This window comes from Taudactylus pleione, unplaced genomic scaffold, assembly GCF_031769625.1.
Source record: "Taudactylus pleione unplaced genomic scaffold, aTauple2 ptg000574l, whole genome shotgun sequence".
In the NCBI taxonomy this organism is placed as follows: Eukaryota; Metazoa; Chordata; class Amphibia; order Anura; family Myobatrachidae; genus Taudactylus; species Taudactylus pleione.
The window spans coordinates 665,583-683,642 of record NW_028284976.1 but is presented as its reverse complement, the minus strand read 5'-3'; the positions used below and the strand labels follow the sequence as shown (position 1 = coordinate 683,642).

The 18,060-nt window shown below is 44.2% G+C and overlaps 1 protein-coding gene across 1 annotated transcript in view; it reads right to left on the bottom strand.

Annotated features, from left to right (window-relative positions):
- Positions 1-18,060, bottom strand: part of LOC148481540 (alcohol dehydrogenase 1-like) — a 118,907-nt gene that overhangs the window by 57,540 nt on the left and 43,307 nt on the right. Inside the window, exons 4-5 of the mRNA XM_088453269.1 lie at positions 17,123-17,264; positions 3,967-4,054 (exon numbers count right to left, since the gene is read on the bottom strand). Of these exons, the coding sequence (XP_088309395.1) occupies positions 3,967-4,054; positions 17,123-17,264 (230 nt within the window). The remainder of the gene's footprint in view (positions 1-3,966; positions 4,055-17,122; positions 17,265-18,060) is intronic.

Below are 18,060 nucleotides of genomic sequence, written 5' to 3'. Positions count from 1 at the left end.
TGTGTATAAGTGCCCACCACATTATTCCACAGTGAGGTGCATCTACATTATACCACCTGTAGCGCCCACACATCATGCCACACTGTAGTGCACCACACATTATAACACCTGTAGTGCCCACAGATTGCACCACACTGTAGTGCCCCCCACATTATGCTACACTGTAGTGCCTACACATAATACCACCTCTAGTGCCCACACATTGTGCCACATTGTAGTCCCCACACAATATGCCACCTGTAGTCCCCACACATTATGCCACTTCTAGTGCCCACACATTATGCTACACTGTAGTCCTCATCAGCAGGAGCTCCTGTCCTCTTACCTGAGGGGGCTGCCACTGCTGCTGGTCTGGGTCACGGCGCCTGCTCAATGAATCTTGCAGGCGCCACCTGTAGTGCCCACACATTATCTTACCCTGTAGTGCCCACACATTATGTTACCCTGTAGTTCCCACACATTATGCCACCTGTAGTCCCCACACATTATGTCACCTGTAGTGCCCACACATTATGCCACAATGCAGTCCCCACACATTATGTCACCTGTAGTGCCCACACATTATGTCACCTGTAGTGCCCACACATTATGCCACAATGTAGTCCCCACACATTATGCCACCTGTAGTGCCCACACATTATGCTGCCTCTAGTGCCCACATATTATGCTACACTGTAGTCCCCACACATTATGCCACCTTTAGTGCCCACACATTATGCCACCTTTAGTGCCCACACATTATGCCACATTGTAGTCCCCACACAATATGCCACCTGTAGTCCCCACACATTATGCCACTTCTAGTGCCCACACATTATGCTACACTGTAGTCCTCATCAGCAGGAGCTCCTGTCCTCTTCCTGAGGGGGGCTGCCACTGCTGCTGGCCTGGGTCATGCCGCCTGCTCAATGAATCTTGTAGACGCAGGGCCCGGTGCATGAGCGGTGGTGGTGCCCAATAGAAGCCGGTCTCTGCTGATCACAGCCTGGACACATTATGCCACCTGTAGTGCCCACACATTATGCCACCTGTAGTGCCCACACATTATGCCACCTGTAGTGCCCACACATTATGCAACCTGTAGTGCCAACACGTTATGCCATCTGTAGTGCCCACACGATATGCCACGTGTAGTGCCCACACATTATCCCACCTTTAGTGCCCACACATTATGCCACATTGTAGTCCCCACACATTATGCAACTTCTAGTGCCCACACATTATGCTACACTGTAGTCCTCATCAGCAGGAGCTCCTGTCCTCTTCCTGAGGGGGGCTGCCACTGCTGCTGGCCTGGGTCATGCCGTCTGCTCAATGAATCTTGTAGGCGCAGGGCCCGGTGCATGAGCGGTGGTGGTGCCCAATAGAAGCCGGTCTCTGCTGATCGCAGCCTTGACACATTATGCCACCTGTAGTGCCCACACATTATGCCACCTGTAGTGCCCACACATTATGCCACCTGTAGTGTTCACACATTATGCCATCTGTAGTGCCCACATGATATGCCACGTGTAGTGCCCACACATTATGCCACCTGTAGTGCCCACAAATTATGCCGCCTCTAGTGCCCACATATTATGCCACCTCTAGTGCCCACACATTATGCCACCTGTAGTCCCCACACATTATGATACCTGTAGTCCCCACACATTATGCAGTGATCGCGCTGAGCCAAAAGAAAAGTGGGTCCCAGGGACCCCTTGGTTTAAAAAGTCGGGGCGTCCCATATGACCTTTTCTGGGTCCCATCTAAATTAAGGTTTTCTGTAAATCTAACAATTTAGCAGCTACAGCCCGTGAAGCATGTAGCAAATGACATTGAAAAAAACAAACACATTGGCCCCGACATGAAGAAAAACACACACATTGGTCCCAACACCTTGGCCCCCATGTGAGGAAACACACACACATTGGCCCTGACAGGAAGAAAAACACACACATTGGCCCCCACGTGAAGAAACGCACACACACTGGCCATCACGTGACGAAACTCACACACACTGGCCCCCAAGTGAAGAAACGCACACACAGTGGCCCCCACGTGAAAGAAACGCGCACACACACTGGCCCCCACGTGAAGAAACGCGCACACACACTGGCCCCCACGTGAAGAAACGCGCACACACACTGGCCCCCACGTGAAGAAACGCGCACACACACTGGCCCCCACGTGAAGAAACGCGCACACACCTACCCCCACGTGAAGAAACGCACACACACTGGCCCCCACATGAGGAAACGCACACATACTTTGGCCCCCACGTGAGGAAACGCACACACATTGATTCAAATTCATTCCACTGCAGCCTGCCCTGCTGTGTCACTGCATCACCATAGCAGAAGGTGGCGTGTAGCAGGGGCTGGGTACAGAGGCCCACATGGGGGCTGGGTACAGAGGCCCACATGGGGGCTGGGTACAGAGGCCCACATGGGGGCTGGGTACAGAGGCCCACATGGGGCCTTGTAATATATATAGTAAAAAATAAAACTGTGGGCAGCACTATACTGTAAAATTTGCCCGGCAGCAGTGACATCAGATTGGCTGCCTGTCATTACAGTGCGACAGCTGCAGGGAGCTCTCAGTTGGCTCTGCAGTACTTAGTACATCAGTGTGGTGAGCAGTCTCTGGACCTTCCTTGCTCACCACATTGAGCTCGGCACGGCCGCCGCACTGTAATGGCAGGCAGCCAATCTGATGTCACTGCTAGGCTGCCTGTCACAAATGACACTCCATGCCGCTGGATCAGCGAGTATGGACAGTCGTCCGGCAACTCCCCTACATAATAAGCTGGCCTCCCAAACACTCCTGGTGGCCATCCAAGAGCACCAGTTGCCTGCTCATAAATAAGCTGCTGCCAGCCCGCTTACACTTACCGGAGGATGTCTTCACTCCGGGTGCAAGGGCCATCATTGTCATGCCAGTCCCTGTGGTACAGCAGCATGACACTAAGGGGGCGCCAAAGAGATCCATCTGCTTTTTATTGTCGGCAGCCAATCAATCATTTAATAGGGAGACAGGGATTGGCTGCAGCGGAGCGCGTCCCCAGGAACCCACCCATTCCAAAAAAGTGAGTCCCTGGTCCTCGATACCGGGTAAAATAAGCGCTATAGCATGTATTTTCGATCACTGCATTATGCCACCTGTACTCCCCACACACTCAGGGGCATTTTAAGAGAGGAGGGGCCCCATGTGCAGCCTCCGTTAGGGCCCCCTCCTCTGGCAGTGGCTCAGTGGCACTGAGCTCTGTAGATTCTAGTTTCATGCCAGAATCTACTGTGCATGCATGGGTCTCCGGGAAAATGGTGCCAGCGCCTACTTTTCCGGGGACATCTTTTCTGCGTATGCGCAGATCACTGGGAAAAATGTCCACTGACATTTTTCCAGTGAGTGTTTGCTGCTCTGCAGCACAGGTCCGTTGCTGCGGAGCAGCACTTCGGCATCGGCGGAGAGGTAAGTATTATTACCTATGGGTGCAAGGTGTGCGGTGTGGGCACTGCACACCTTGCATCCATTATAAAGACGCCTATACACACTGTACTCACCAGCAGAATCCTCAGGCAGCCAGCAGAGCAGCAGTCACAGCCTCACAATAAGTTACACCCATGAGGCTGCGCTGCTGCTAAACTCCAGGTCAGTTCTTCCAATCAGAGCACAGCACATGCTTTTCTGACCCCACTGCAGAGACTACTGGGAGTTATTACATAGTAGTGCTGAGCCTGACTGCACTGTGCTCCCGTTCCCTGTGTGTAGCTGCCGGCCGGGTCAGTCACAGCCTTGATGACTTCCCGGAAAGCAGCTGCACTGCACCTGCCATACACACAGCACCATAGGCCCATGCCCTCCCACAATAGGGGGCATGGCTAGAAGTCAGTGGAGCCCACCAGGGATTTCATCGAATCCCCAGCAGCCCAGTACAAGCTGCTCAAGCAGCAATTGCATATGATAAATATTGGAAAAAGTACTAACTTTGCTTTGGTACACATATTACTCTTCGGTTCAACACAGCTTCTGCATTCTCCACATTGAGGAACAAACAGTGGGATTACTTTGTCTCCTAGAAAAACAGAAAACACATTTAGCAACAGGTTCAACATATATAGTCTTATATCTCTCTGTACGGCGCTGCAGACCATATGAGGTGCCCTATAAGTAAAATTTATTATTATTATTATTATTATTATTAATAATAATATAATATTTTAACAAAACACAAGGTCCTGCATTCTTAAAATGAATACTGTAATATTGTTTTGAGAGAGTTCACATTTTAAAAACGATGGGGCGTATGTAATAAAATTTCTTTATGCAAACTGTAACATTATCATAAATACTTAGCAAAAACAATTTTCAGTTCTCCCAGAAGCTTTTTTTTAGTAAGTGTCAGACAAATAGAGAGAAAGAAGAGTTGTCTTGGCTGATGCACATTTAAAACCTAGGCCCTCATTCAGACCCACTCGCAAACAGCAGTACGCTCGTTGCGTTCCGATGTTGACTAACCACGCATGCGTCGGTGTTAAACTGCGCATGTGCGTACGGCAGATTGCGAGCTTTTTATCTGTCGTTCCTAAAATAGCGTACAGGAAGTGACATGTCAAATGTGATTGACAGAACAGGGCGTTTTTGGGTGTTGACGGGGGTGGAGATGGAAAAACGCAGGCGTGGCGAGGCGTTTTTGGGGCGTACATACATTAGCAGATGCGAGCGTAAAATGTGTTCGGACCGTCACATACGTCACTGGAACATCCTCTTTCCCTTCAAAATGCTCGCACAGTTTAGGGTCTGGATTACTCGACCACATTGGCGATGGCCTTCTCCTCCGTCCCGGGACGCCACGATGTTGCAGCTATTAATCGCGGGTGGTCACAAAAGCAATTAGTGTTGTATTGAAAACCGGCTTGGAATGTGTTTGGAAAGCAGTTTATTTGGATAGCACAAAACCGTACGCAGGTGGAAATCATACCTGCTAATGTCAGGATTACACAATCAATTGGCGTACATTTTTTTGGTTTTTTTTGGGGCTCAATTTGTTGTTTATGGCCTATTGTGACAATAATGTCTTCTTGTTTTAATTAGCTCCCCTTTTTTTTAAAAATGTGCAATTTGCATCGTTATGTGTTTTTTTAAACGTTCCTTCAAGAGGCCTTTTTTTTATACCAATGAAATGGTTTTTGGTGTCCTTTTTTGCCTTTAGGGCCAGGATTAAATGTAACCCATTTGTCCAATAATGTCACAATACAATGTCAGTTTTTTTTCTTAAATTTATTGTTTAAACACAAACCAATTGGCATAATATTTTTTTTAAGTTTTTCTGCCAAAGATACTTTTTATCCAAAAAAAAAAAACCAGAACTGATAACATAAACGTACAAAAATAACTTAAAAACATTTCACAAGAAAGGAGAGGGAAGTTTTGACCAGAAAGGAATATGAGCCAAGCACAGAAGGAGTGTGGGAAAAGTCGCCATTGCTGTCACCGTTTTTTCGCCCGTTTGGATGGGGGAGGGTGGGCGCCAGACCGGGTCCGGGATGCCATCGGGCTGGCCTGTCCAGAGGCAGATGTTGTGGCCTCTGGACTAGGCACAGGGCTAGGCACATTTGGAGGATTGGCTGATGTTGTGCCAGAGGTGGAGGATCCTGATGTTTCGGCAGGAAGGGAGGTCGGCTCCACCATGTGCTGGCGAACGAGCTGCTCCAGGGCATCGGCGATGCGGATGTTGGCCCTGGTATTTTCCGCCAGGGCCTGACCAATGGTCACGTTGGCCGCAGCATTTTGCTCCAGGGCCTCAGCCACCCGTAGCAGACTGGCGTCCATCCTCTGCAGAATCTCCGTATGGAAATCCGATTTGAAATTGAGTTCTGTGAGGAGGCCCACTGCCTGCGAGGGGGCACGCCCTGGACTGGCTTCTGCAGGGTCCTCAGCCGGATGTACTGGTTCCTCCCCTGCAGAGCCAGCAGAAATTCTGCGGCCAAGGCTTCCCTCTGGAGCAGACTCATCCGCCTGTGTCTCTGTTGGAAAAATGTGAAAAGACTCACATTAGAATCTACATATTGGCACAATAGCATTTCAGAGTTGGTGACATCACAATACTTACCTGGGCCAACATGAGGAGCCGCAAAGTCTGGCATGTCCGTATCCATGTTGGACACGCCAAACACCTCCACAGGCTGCACACACCCCTGTGCCAGCTCTTCTAAATCTGTCAACTCCAATGACACAGGGGTGGGACCCCCACCTGTCCCCCTTGCATGCCTAGCCCTGTCCGCGAGTTTTTGCTTTAGGCGATATTTGAAGTCGCCCCATCTGTGGGGAAAAATGGAAGCCATTATCCTTTAGTTTAAAATGGGGTTTGTTTTTAGGGGGGCAAGGGTTTACTTACCGCCGTTTGACATCCCGGGCTAGACGGACATAATCACCCACCGTATTGACAGCAACGGCTACCTCTTCCCACATTCTCCACTTCTGGCTTAGACTCATATTCCTGTCTGCCTGTGGCAGGATGTCCACACACTTCTGGATCAAAACCTCCATCTCCTTTCTTGTGAAATGTGGCTGCCTTTTTTTTTTGGCCGCTTTGGCCGGAATACTGGGCCCAGCAGCCTCTTCCATGTCATCCTCCTCACCTATTTGTGTAAATTTACAGAATTCACAAAATCACAACTTGCCTCATCTTATGGTTCAAATTAATCATTGATCGAAAATGCATGAAAGACTTACCGCCTGACTCTTGGGCATTTTTTCCCTGGTCTGTCGCCATGTCTGCGGTCCAAACAAGAAATACACCCGAATTTGAATGTGTTTTCGTGACGTATTTATACATGCGTCCTTATTTTGCGGCCGCATCATTGATTGTGCGGCCCTATGATCCCTCCTTAATTTGTGCGGGAAACGAAACACTATTTATGGCTTGGTGTGTCTCAAGTCGAGGTGGCGTTTTGGGATTGTTGGAGGTTATCTTGGCTGGAGTTTATTTTTGTGTAGAAAGGAGTTGGAGGTTGGAGAATCGTTTGTTGGTTAGATTTGCGTTTTTTTTTCCGTTATCTTTGTTGGTTTATATTTTTGGGACCTCGTTTGTTGATTTGGTAAGTTTTGTGAAGTCTAACTTTTGTTCAATTGTTGTTTCATTGTGTTTCGTATATTTTGTAATTTTTGGATACCTATTTTTTTTTTTTTTAGATTTTGTTTATTTTGGACCCCAAAGACCTTTTGATTTTGCATCTTAGATATTTGCTCTTGGTAAGTCCATTTTTTATCTTGTATTAGCGAACTAATTAGCACATTTTTAGTAGTTACTCTTGTGACTTGTATTAGCGAACTAATTAGCACATTTTTAGTAGTTACTCTTGTGACTTGTATTAGCGAACTAATTAGCGCATTTTTAGTAGTTACTCTTGTGACTTGTATTAGCGAACTAATTAGCACATTTTTAGTAGTTACTCTTGTGACTTGTATTAGCGAAATAATTAGCGCATTTTTAGTAGTTACTCTTGTGACTTGTATTAGCGAACTAATTAGCACATTTTTAGTAGTTACTCTTGTGACTTGTATTAGCGAACTAATTAGCACATTTTTAGTAGTTACTCTTGTGACTTGTATTAGCGAACTAATTCGCACATTTTAAACAGCTTAATAATCATTCTAACTTTTTGATGGTTTAGCTTTCGCTTTTTGTGCCAACATTTCGACCCGTTTTGATGTACTGTGTTAAATGTCGCTTTGCGGTTTTGCTAAATGGGTGTTTGGCATATTTGAACTTTGGTCTAGCACAAAATGTATCCACAAAAATGCACAGAGTGAAATGTGTCAAGTAATTTGGTTGTTTATTTTCAGTTTGGACGTATCATGACAATACCCCGGCATGTAAGCAGCAATGGATGGTATCATCAAGCTAAGTTGTTTTAATATAGTTTTGGGGTGGGTCAAAAGCCTTACTTTTAAATTTTGGAATTTCAGGTTGATCTGGGGAGGATTGTTCTGGCCATGCTCCCGGAAGCCGACCAACCTCAATCTCATCCCAGGCGTAGGCATCGTAGGCATGCAAGGCCCCAGATATTTCGAACACGTGTCACCCTTTTTGGAATGCCCGATGATGAGGTTTTAAGACGCTACCGTCTACCTCCCAAAATCATCATAGACACTCTCTCATTAATAGAAAGTGATCTTGAGCGGCAAATTGACAGTCCAACAGCAATACCACCACTGACGCAATTTATGGCGGTGTTACATTTCTGTGCCTCAGGATCGTTTCAAACAACGGTGGGAATAGTGGCGGGCATCTCCCAATCCTCCTTTTCCCGGATCCTGAGGGCAGTGATGGAGGCACTTTTCAAGCACCTCCATCATTTTATTCAAATGCCTTTGGATATGGGTGCCCTTAGTGTGGCCAAAGCCAATTTTTACCAAATAGCTGGCTTCCCACACATCATAGGGGTTGTGGATGGTACTCACATACCACTTCAGCCTCCAGCACGGCTGGAGGCAATATTTAGAAACAGGAAACACTATCACTCCCTGAATGTAATGGTGGTATGTGATGCCTCCCTCCAGATCCTGTCCCTGAATGCTAAGTTACCAGGAGGTGCACATGACTCCTTCGTCATCCGGCAATCAGGGATATGGCAGAAATTAACCAACCTACAAGCTGGTGATGCGTGGCTTCTGGGTAAGTGGAGACCTTTAGTACATAACAATGTTAAGCTTGATACACAGTGTTCCTGATGTTGTCTCTTATTTTTCACAGGAGACAGTGGATACCCTTGCATGTCCTGGCTGCTCACTCCTTATTTGGCTCCCACACCAGGCCCACAAAGTGAGTATAATTCCGCACTTACAGCCACCAGGCAAGTGGTGGAGCGCTGTATCGGCCTTTTAAAAGGCCGATTCAGATGCCTCCACCGCTCTGGTGGCGAGCTCATGTATTTGCCGGATATGGTGTCGAAAATTGTGGTCCTGTGTGGGATATTTCACAACATCGCCATAAGGAGTGGTGTCCCAATGCAGCCAGAGGATGCCTTACCTGAGGATGGCCCCCCCGAGGTTGGTCGGAGGTCAGTATGTGGGGGGGCCATACGCGATGATGTGGTGGCCAGATTTTTTAGGTAAGTTTGACCCAAACTACAGTGTTTATACCTAATGTGTTTGTGTTTGTTTGCGAACATCTAATTTATATTTTTTTTTCACCATCTTCTGTTTGTTCACATAATCTTTGCCACTCCAACGCTCACTACTTCCTGCTACCCTTACCAAACCTGGATCTGGTGATTTGGTCCATATATTCTGGAACCCATATCGCAACGCCATGTTTGTGGAATCATGTTGGCATGGTCCTTCGTCAACCAGTTCTTGATTGTTTTTTTTAATTAAATATTTTATTTGTATGTGTTGTATTTGAGATTATCACGGTTTTTTGGGTTTGGGACTGACCACTTTGATTTCTCATTTATGTTGTGAATAAATGTTTGGAGAGTGAAATGGTCTTCCTTTTTTTGGACGTTAACAGCAAGTGGAACCAGGTTAACACACCTTACAATTGACTAAGGGGTAATCCAGTACTGACACCAGTTGATGTAAACTGAAATATGTTTGCAGGTTCCCAACCCACACCAAAAGGAAGCCTGTCCAAACCTTTGGATTTTGAAGATTGGCCTAAGCAGCTTGCACACCAACTAGGAACCTGTAAAATGGCGAAATATCTAATTGACACTACACCCAAAAAGGGAAATGACATTGTTACTGTTATGTGTTTCTTGTGGCTGTTTAACATACAAATACCAAATACAATCTAACTTTTAAAAAAGGAAAAACCTTGCATGAACAGTCTACTTATGTCAGGGAAAACTATTTGTGTTTTAGAAAAAAAGAATGAGCCAGAACGTATATTAGAACTACAAAATTTATTTACAAAACGAAAAAAAAAAAAAAAAACTACTGGCGAAGGATGCCAGACAGCCGGTCAAGGGCCACAAGAAGGCCAATTACATGTTGTCGCATCTGGCCAACACAATCCTCCACCTCTTGACGACGCCTCTGTTCCTCTGTGGGTGAGAAAAGTGTGTGGATTAATAAAACAATAGGGAATCCACATTAAAAAAACAAAAACACAACGAAATCACTCCTAAACCGAAAAAAGAAAAACCAAAACAAAAAGGGGGTGCTGGCAAAAATACAAGGCCTATGTACAAATTCACAAAGGTGTGATATGTGTATGTTGAAATCAGCAGGAAGAGGTAAAGGCAAACTGCTAAATCACCAAAAGTAAACCAAATAAGCACGAATAAAGGCACGACACATGATTACATACAAACAGTTTGTGGTTAAAATAAAAGAGAAAGAAAAACATACCGGGAGCCAAAACGGGAGCTCCGGAAGCCCCTCCATGTTCCTCCTCGGAGGAGCCTTCATTCCCCAAAGAACGGGGAGGGGTAATGATGGACTCCGGGGAGGGGGTAATTGGAAGAGGGGTGGGTGGAGGAGAGGGGGAAGTGGGACGGAGGGGAAGGAGGCCCGACAGTTCCGGGAGAGGGTCTGGGAAGGCTGGGGAGGAGTGGGGTATAGGGGAAATATTTGGGGTGGAGTGTTGGCTGGGGGTTGGGGATAGTGGCCGGGAACGCCGTCTGGCCGGACGGTGACGGCGTAGTCTTGGCTGTCCTCCTAAAATATGTCAAACAAATTGAGGTTAGTTTCTGGGCAAATCCGGGGACCAAATTAATTAAAAAAAAACAGCCACAAAAAACATGCGAAAAGGAGTAGAATGAAAAAAACAGAAATAGAGGGAAAACATGCACACGCAGATATGAGGACAGATAATTAATAGGACAGACAGGAAAACATGCACACGCAGATATGAGGACAAATAATTAATAGGACAGACAGGAAAACATGCACACGCAGATATGAGGACAAATAATTAATAGGACAGACAGGAAAACATGCACACGCAGTTTGCCCCACAAACACAAACATGAAAACCACAATACATAACACTTACTTTCCAGGATCTGCATGCGAAAGCATGCCAGCAAGCGGGGCGTTCGCCGTTGCAGGTCTGACCACCTGCGCTCAAGCTGCCCGATGTGGCGGCGTGAACCCATCGACCGCAGGCGGGACCGTGCCTCCGCATACGCGGAGCGCTTCTGCCGGTTGGTGATGGGTGGAGGCTGGCTGGTGATCCGCCTATCCATCACCTCCGTAAGCACCAGCAGCTCGCGCCTGGTGAATGCGGAGGCTCTCATGATGGCAATGGAGTTTTTCATACAAAACATTTTTGATAAAGTGTGGCCAAAATTGCTGATTGGCTAATGTATTTTGGAAATTAACAGGAGCAATTTTATTGGTTAGTGTATGAGTCATGTGTTCAACAGGGCCAGAAATCTCTGGAGAGTTATGATAGGCTTGATGCAGTGACATGCGTTTGCAAATTTAAATAAAGAAATGAACCCCGGAAAATATGCGGGGATCCACAGCAATAGAACAATTGTTTAATTGTGGTTCACATGTTTTTTGAACAATAAAAGCGAATGTTCCATCCGTACGTATTCTGCGGGTAAACACTAACACGGACAAGAGTAAAGTTTCTTGCATTGTGTTGAAAAAAAAAAAAAAATTAAGCTAATTGATACATTGATTGGCATGATACGATTGAGGGAGGTAGGCAGAATAAAGGAGCAGGTATTCGACATCTGACAAGGCCACTTCCGGGTTCACTTGTGCGTGCGTTCCCTTCAAGCCATTTCGGGGATGTACGCTCGCTATTTCGCACGCTCGTTAGTTAGAGGAGGGGTCGCCTGAGTTTAGGGAGGAATTTTAGATGCGAACGAAAATACGAGCGAGCCATTGAATTTAAATAATTTTGTACGTACGCCTAACGTACGTGCGCCCGCTTGCGAGTGGCTCTGAATGAGGGCCCTAATCTTTATGTAATAAACTGTACAAAACTTCATAAAGAAACACTATTAAACTCCATTGAATAATAGAAATAGAAAGTAGTGACCAAAGCATGGAAAATCGTATAGGTACAATTATTGCTGTGTAGTGTATCTTTCAATTGTTTGAATAATGACTGCAAATAGAAGTTCTGTGGGATACTGTACAATGGATAAGTTGGTCCACCTGGGTTGGGTGACCACTTATCAAATTCTTCTGATTAATGAGACTTCTATCTATTAATGGGAGCATCCAGGGCATAAATAATAATGGGGCAGATGGGTCCATCTTCATGTTAGCATGATGATGAGCAGATGCCCAGCTAGCCATATGGTTGCCCATAAATCATAAGGATTAAAATAGTATTTTTTTCTCACAAAATGCAATTTTTTGCTATTTAGGGAAATATTATACAGAGCTTCACCTCACAGCAACCCTCCCCCCAGTAATCTCCCTCCCATCCTCCTCACAACAAGGGGCCCTACCACCCACTAATTCCCCCCTGACAAATTTACAGTCACTGGCTCGGCCAGGGGTCTGCTCCTACCAGCACGTGGCCACCTGCGCCCACTACTATATCCATACATGCCTACCCTCCTGATTTTCACGGGAGGCTCCCGATTTTTCGGGTAACCCCCCGCACACCCGGAAGGGTAGGCATTTCTCCCGCATTCTGCCCACTTCTTAGTGAAGTGGGCGGAATGAAGAGAATTTCCGCGGCGATCGCGGGTCTCCGTGAAGGGGGCGGTGTTTAATGACACAATTCTACATGAATCGCGTCATTTGGTCCCACCCCCTATGTAAATTGTAACCAATCAAGGCAATTTTACAGTGAGGGGGTGGGACTTAATGACGCATTCATCAGGCCCCGCCCCGTCGCCACCCTTCTGCTTCTCTTACCCGGGCTTCTCCCGGGAAGAGAATTTAAAAGGTAGGCATGTATTTATGGCTGCCAGTGGGAGGCAGGGAGAGAGGATGCTCCTGGCTGCTTGATTGTGTTATAGGCTAGCAGCACAGAGCAGGCTGGGAGCATCCACTCTGCCTGCCTCCCACAGCCAGCCATATACATGGCAGCAGCGGTGGGCGGTTGGAGAGTTAGGGAGAGGATATAGTAGTGGGTGCGGGCAGCCGCCGATCCCTGGTCGAGCCTGTCAGTACCCTCGGTCACACCCCATGACAGGTGCAGTTTTACTGTCTGAGTGCGGCTTCGGTGTTAGTAGTCCAGAGTCTTTGCCCACTGCCACTTTCAGTGGCATTCCTGCATTGGCTTAGCCACACTCATGTAACCTTACAGGAATGCCCACTAAAATTCATAGACTGCGCTTCAGAGTTTAAAAAATCGGAAAACCCATGCGCTTGAAAACACACTGATTCCTATAAAATATACCGGCAGCAGCATTTAGCAAAAAGGGAAACAAATTGCAACCCCACAAAAAACATAAATGCAAAGAAATACCGCGCTGGTACACAGAAATAAATATAAAAATATAAATTTAATAAATATTAATGGATCATAAAATATACATAACCAATTGAAATCAAGACAAGTAAATATTATAAAAATAGGAAAAGAAGTAAGGAACATATTGATATTTATATGTTCCTTACTTCTTTTCCTATTTTTGTAATACAGGTCCCATATCCAAAATGCTTGGGACCAGGGGTATTTTGGATAACGGAATATTTTGTATTTTGGAATATTTGCATATCGTAATGAAATATCTTGGGAATCGTACCCAAATATACACACAGAATGCATTTATGTGTTATATACAGCTTATACACACAGCTTGCAGGTCATTTTATACTATATTTTCAATAATTTTGTGGCTCAAACAAAGTTTGTGTACATACTATACATAAAATTCAGTTATGTTTATATACACCCTATACACACAGCCTGAAGGTAATTTTATACAATATTTTTAAGAATTTGTGCCTTAGACAAAGTTTGTGTACATTGGACCATCAAAAATCAAATGTTTCATTATCTCAGTCATGCCCCAAAAATTCTGTATTTCGGAATATATGGATATGGGAGACTCAACCTGTATTTACTTGTCTTGCTATTCAATTGGTTATGTATATTTTATGATCCATTAATATTTATTACATTTACATTTATTTCTGTGTACCAGCGCGGTATTTCTTTGTATTTGCGCTTCCGAGTTTGTTCTGTATCTCTGACCGCTAACAATCGGGACGCATGTGTTGTGCAACTGGAAGAAACATTGTCCAACTGCGAGCAAGACTCAGAATCATGCCCTTAATGACAGTACAGTATATTTCCTGTGCTAATCAATATGTAACCCCCTTATTACCACTAAAGGGACACCAGGTTACTAACTTCCTTGTAGTTTAGTGTACCCACTTATATCCTCCCACTAAATATTGAAAATCCTTAATTAGATCATTGCCTCCATCCAAGTATTGGTCATATGGATAGGCCTACTTGGGAAAACCCATAGTAATGTTATTTAGGCTTGCTTGGGTAAGCCAATCAATGTAATTATGTAACCTGATGGTATTATATATGCAGTATAATAATTAAACTTTTTACAATGAAATACCTTTCTTCTCTCCTGTCTAAGGTCCAGGTCCTTCATAAATGGTGAATCGTTGGAACATGCACAAGTAATTGTTTATTTATTGCATTTAAGAGACATGTACAGTACAAAACAATGTGCCCCACAACCTAGAATATATCAATATAATTTCTATACATATACCTCTGGGTGCCATACAACAAAATAAGTATAATATGGAGAAACAATTAACCCTGTAACACCTAGGTATTATTGATCCCTTATAAACACTGCAATACGTTGGTGCATGCTGGGGCCCTTATATCTGATCAATTGTAAAAGTCTTTGAATTAGCTAGTTTATGGCTTCTGTATATGCTTTATTAAAACAGGTGATTATCAGTACTCCTATAGTGCCATCTGTAGAGTCTACTGCTGAATAGCTTAGAACACAACACCTTAGCATAGTTTTATTAATCCTGCTCTGCTAGAGATGTGTTGCATCCTTTAAATACTGTATGTATTTCTCTTCTCCACTCCAAATATTGGTTACGCTGCAATATGCACAGATACTGTATTTTCTATAGTGATACTGTATCCACTAGAGCTCAGACACTAACACTATTTCTCTCAGCAGTAATACAGTACTTTGTAGTACTAGTATATAGTTTGGGCAGTGGTTCCAAAACTTTTTTGAATCATGGCACCCTAGAGTATCAGCATTGTTTTCAAGGCACCCCTAGGTCAAAAGTTTGTTAATGAGAAATTCAGAAAAAAAAAAAATCAGTTATGTGATGGCGGACAGGTTTGTGCTACTGTTTGTCCACATATTTACATTACAATGACCATAAATAATTTAATTTGGTGCTGGACCATAAAGCTGAGGTACCCCTGCAAGTGTCCCGAGGCACCCCAGGGTGCCACGGCACACAGTTTATATGATATCAAACAACATTAAACATCTTGGTTCCAACTGATTAACAACTTCTGATAAAAACACATGGGACACATAGGGGGAAATTCAATTAGTGTAGATATTTTTTCAAGGTTTTTTTACACGCTATTCAGTTAGCCCCCATTTTAGGCTCCCAAAAAAATTATATTTTGGGATGAAAACACATTGCATTTGTGATAAGGACATGGACCTATGTGTTTTCATGGCCACGATCACAAAAATGGGGCTGATTAACAGGATTTTTTTTCGCCTATCTCAGGTGAAATAAAATCCCCAATGACTGCCGGCCTCGGGGCTAATTGAATACACATATCTAATACATATTTGTGGTACAATAAAATATCATAACAAATATTTATATTAACCATTGCAGTTTAATACACCTATCCCTAAAGGTGCATACACACGTAACGATTTTTTGAACGATTTAAGTATAACGACATCGTTATCATTCAATCGTTGAAAAAATCGTTCAATTTCTGAGTTATAACGATGAACGATTATCGTTCATGCGTGTTCCCGTTTGTAGTTTGTAGCTCATTCTGACTAACCAACTGAACGATTTTCAGTAAGGGAAGTTATGGGGGGTATCCACTAAGCGATTTAAACAAGCGATTGCATGATGTCGTTATCGTGCAATCGCTTGCAAATCGCGCATGCATAGTGCATGTTTTGGACGGAAGCGGCCCGCGATGCGCGTGCCCGCGTGTCGCTTCCGACATCCGACAACGCCCATACATGCAGGTCAACCTGACGATCTCATCAGGTTCTGCATGTGCGGGGATGAGGGATGTACCGGGACTGAACGAGTGACCGTTCAGTCTAGGCACATCACTAGCTATACAAACGACATCACGATTGCAATGTCACAATCGTGCTGTCGTTTGTATATCGCTAAGTGGACACCCCCCTTTACAAAAATCGTTTGTAGTTCATTACACTTTAAAAAATCTGACAGATAATCTGACATAAAATTGTTCAAAAAATCGTTGGTAACAAAATCGTTGTGTGTGTGTGTGTGCAGCTTTAGCATTATAGAAGTTAAATTTGAAATATGTTTCTTACCAAGGGTAAATTCTGCATCTGAACAAAACAAATACAGGCTTGGAGCTGATGCTAATGATTGCTGAGTATTTGCTCAGGACACTTCTATACACATTTTTTAATGATTGTTTTTTTTTGCTCTTCTACTCATTTGTTAATCATAATGAATACCTCCCAGAGTTACAATTTATGTACTAAATGGGACAATGCGGTAAACCCCCCAAAAATGCTGTTTTCTGAGGTTGTACAGCATACTCCATATGTACAAAGCAATGCATTCCGCTGCTTTGTCCAGGTGGGTAACGCCATCTTCAGGTTAGTGTAACCCAATAGAAGCCTAGGGGATTCTTATAGGAATGCACCCCCTTGGGAGGGATCCAATTGGATCCGTCCGTTCACCCCAGCAGTCCGCATGTGCAGAAGGACGCCAGGGGGACTTCTGGGTGTTAAACACGGAAGTCCCTCTGTCCGGAGGCATCGCATAGGGCAGTTCCTATCGGGAGAGCTGTCCTTTGCGATATTCTAGGTACATACCGTGGTAATCAACCGCGCTATGTACCCGAAGACAGGTGGGATGTACTGCATTGCGGAGGTGATGCTTAATACATCCCGCCAATTGTCTGTTAACTGTCTTTGTTCCACAGTCAAGTGAACTATCCTATTATAATTGTCTTGCTTACCTGGTTTGACTGCAGTTACTCCACAACCAACACTTTCTACTATACCGGCTGCTTCATGACCTAAAATCACAGGAAACTTCTGTCCTTTTAGGACTCCTTCTGTAATATGGTCATCTGATCGACAGATTCCAGTAGATACTATCTATTAATAAAGAATTTTAATATAGAGTCAGAAAGAGGCATGAAGCCATTTACTGTATTGCTATGGTCTTCAGTTACTAGTGATAAGAAGAAGGTCTTCAATTTCTAGTGAGAAGAAGAAGGTCTTTAATTACTAGTGAGAAGAAGGTCTTTGATTACTAGTGAGAAGGTGTTTAATTACTAGTGAGAAGAAGGTCTTTAATTACTAGTCAGAAAAAGGTCTTTAATTACTAGTGAGAAGAAGGTGGTCTTTAATTACTAGTGAGAAGAAGAAGGTCTTTAATTACTAGTGAGAAGAAGAAGGTCTTTAATTACTTGTGAGAAGAAGGTCTTTAAGTTATGGACCAATTAAAAATTGGCAATGACAAATAACATATGAATAGTATTGTTCAGACTTTGCCCAGTGTAGCAGGTAATTACAGTCTGAACAGAACTATTTATTTCAGATTTGCCCATATATATGGAAATCTGTGTTTGGTAAAATCTGACAGATCTTTGGCAGTGAATTGTTAGGCCTAAATAATGGATCTACATGTGCATGTACAACTTTAGTTATGAAAGATTGCACTATCTATGTTGTTCTTGTATTTATGTTGGTTTCCTCCCACACTCCAAAGAAATACTGTATTACAGATAAGTTATTTAAACTGATTTATTAAGATTAACTCTGGTGTGTATCTGTGTGGAAAGAAATAAGGACAAGGTTGGTATTTGTATTGAGACGCCCAACAGAAAACTTTGCACATACAAGCAACTGCATACAAAAATGCAGCATAGGTCACAGATCAGTCGATTAT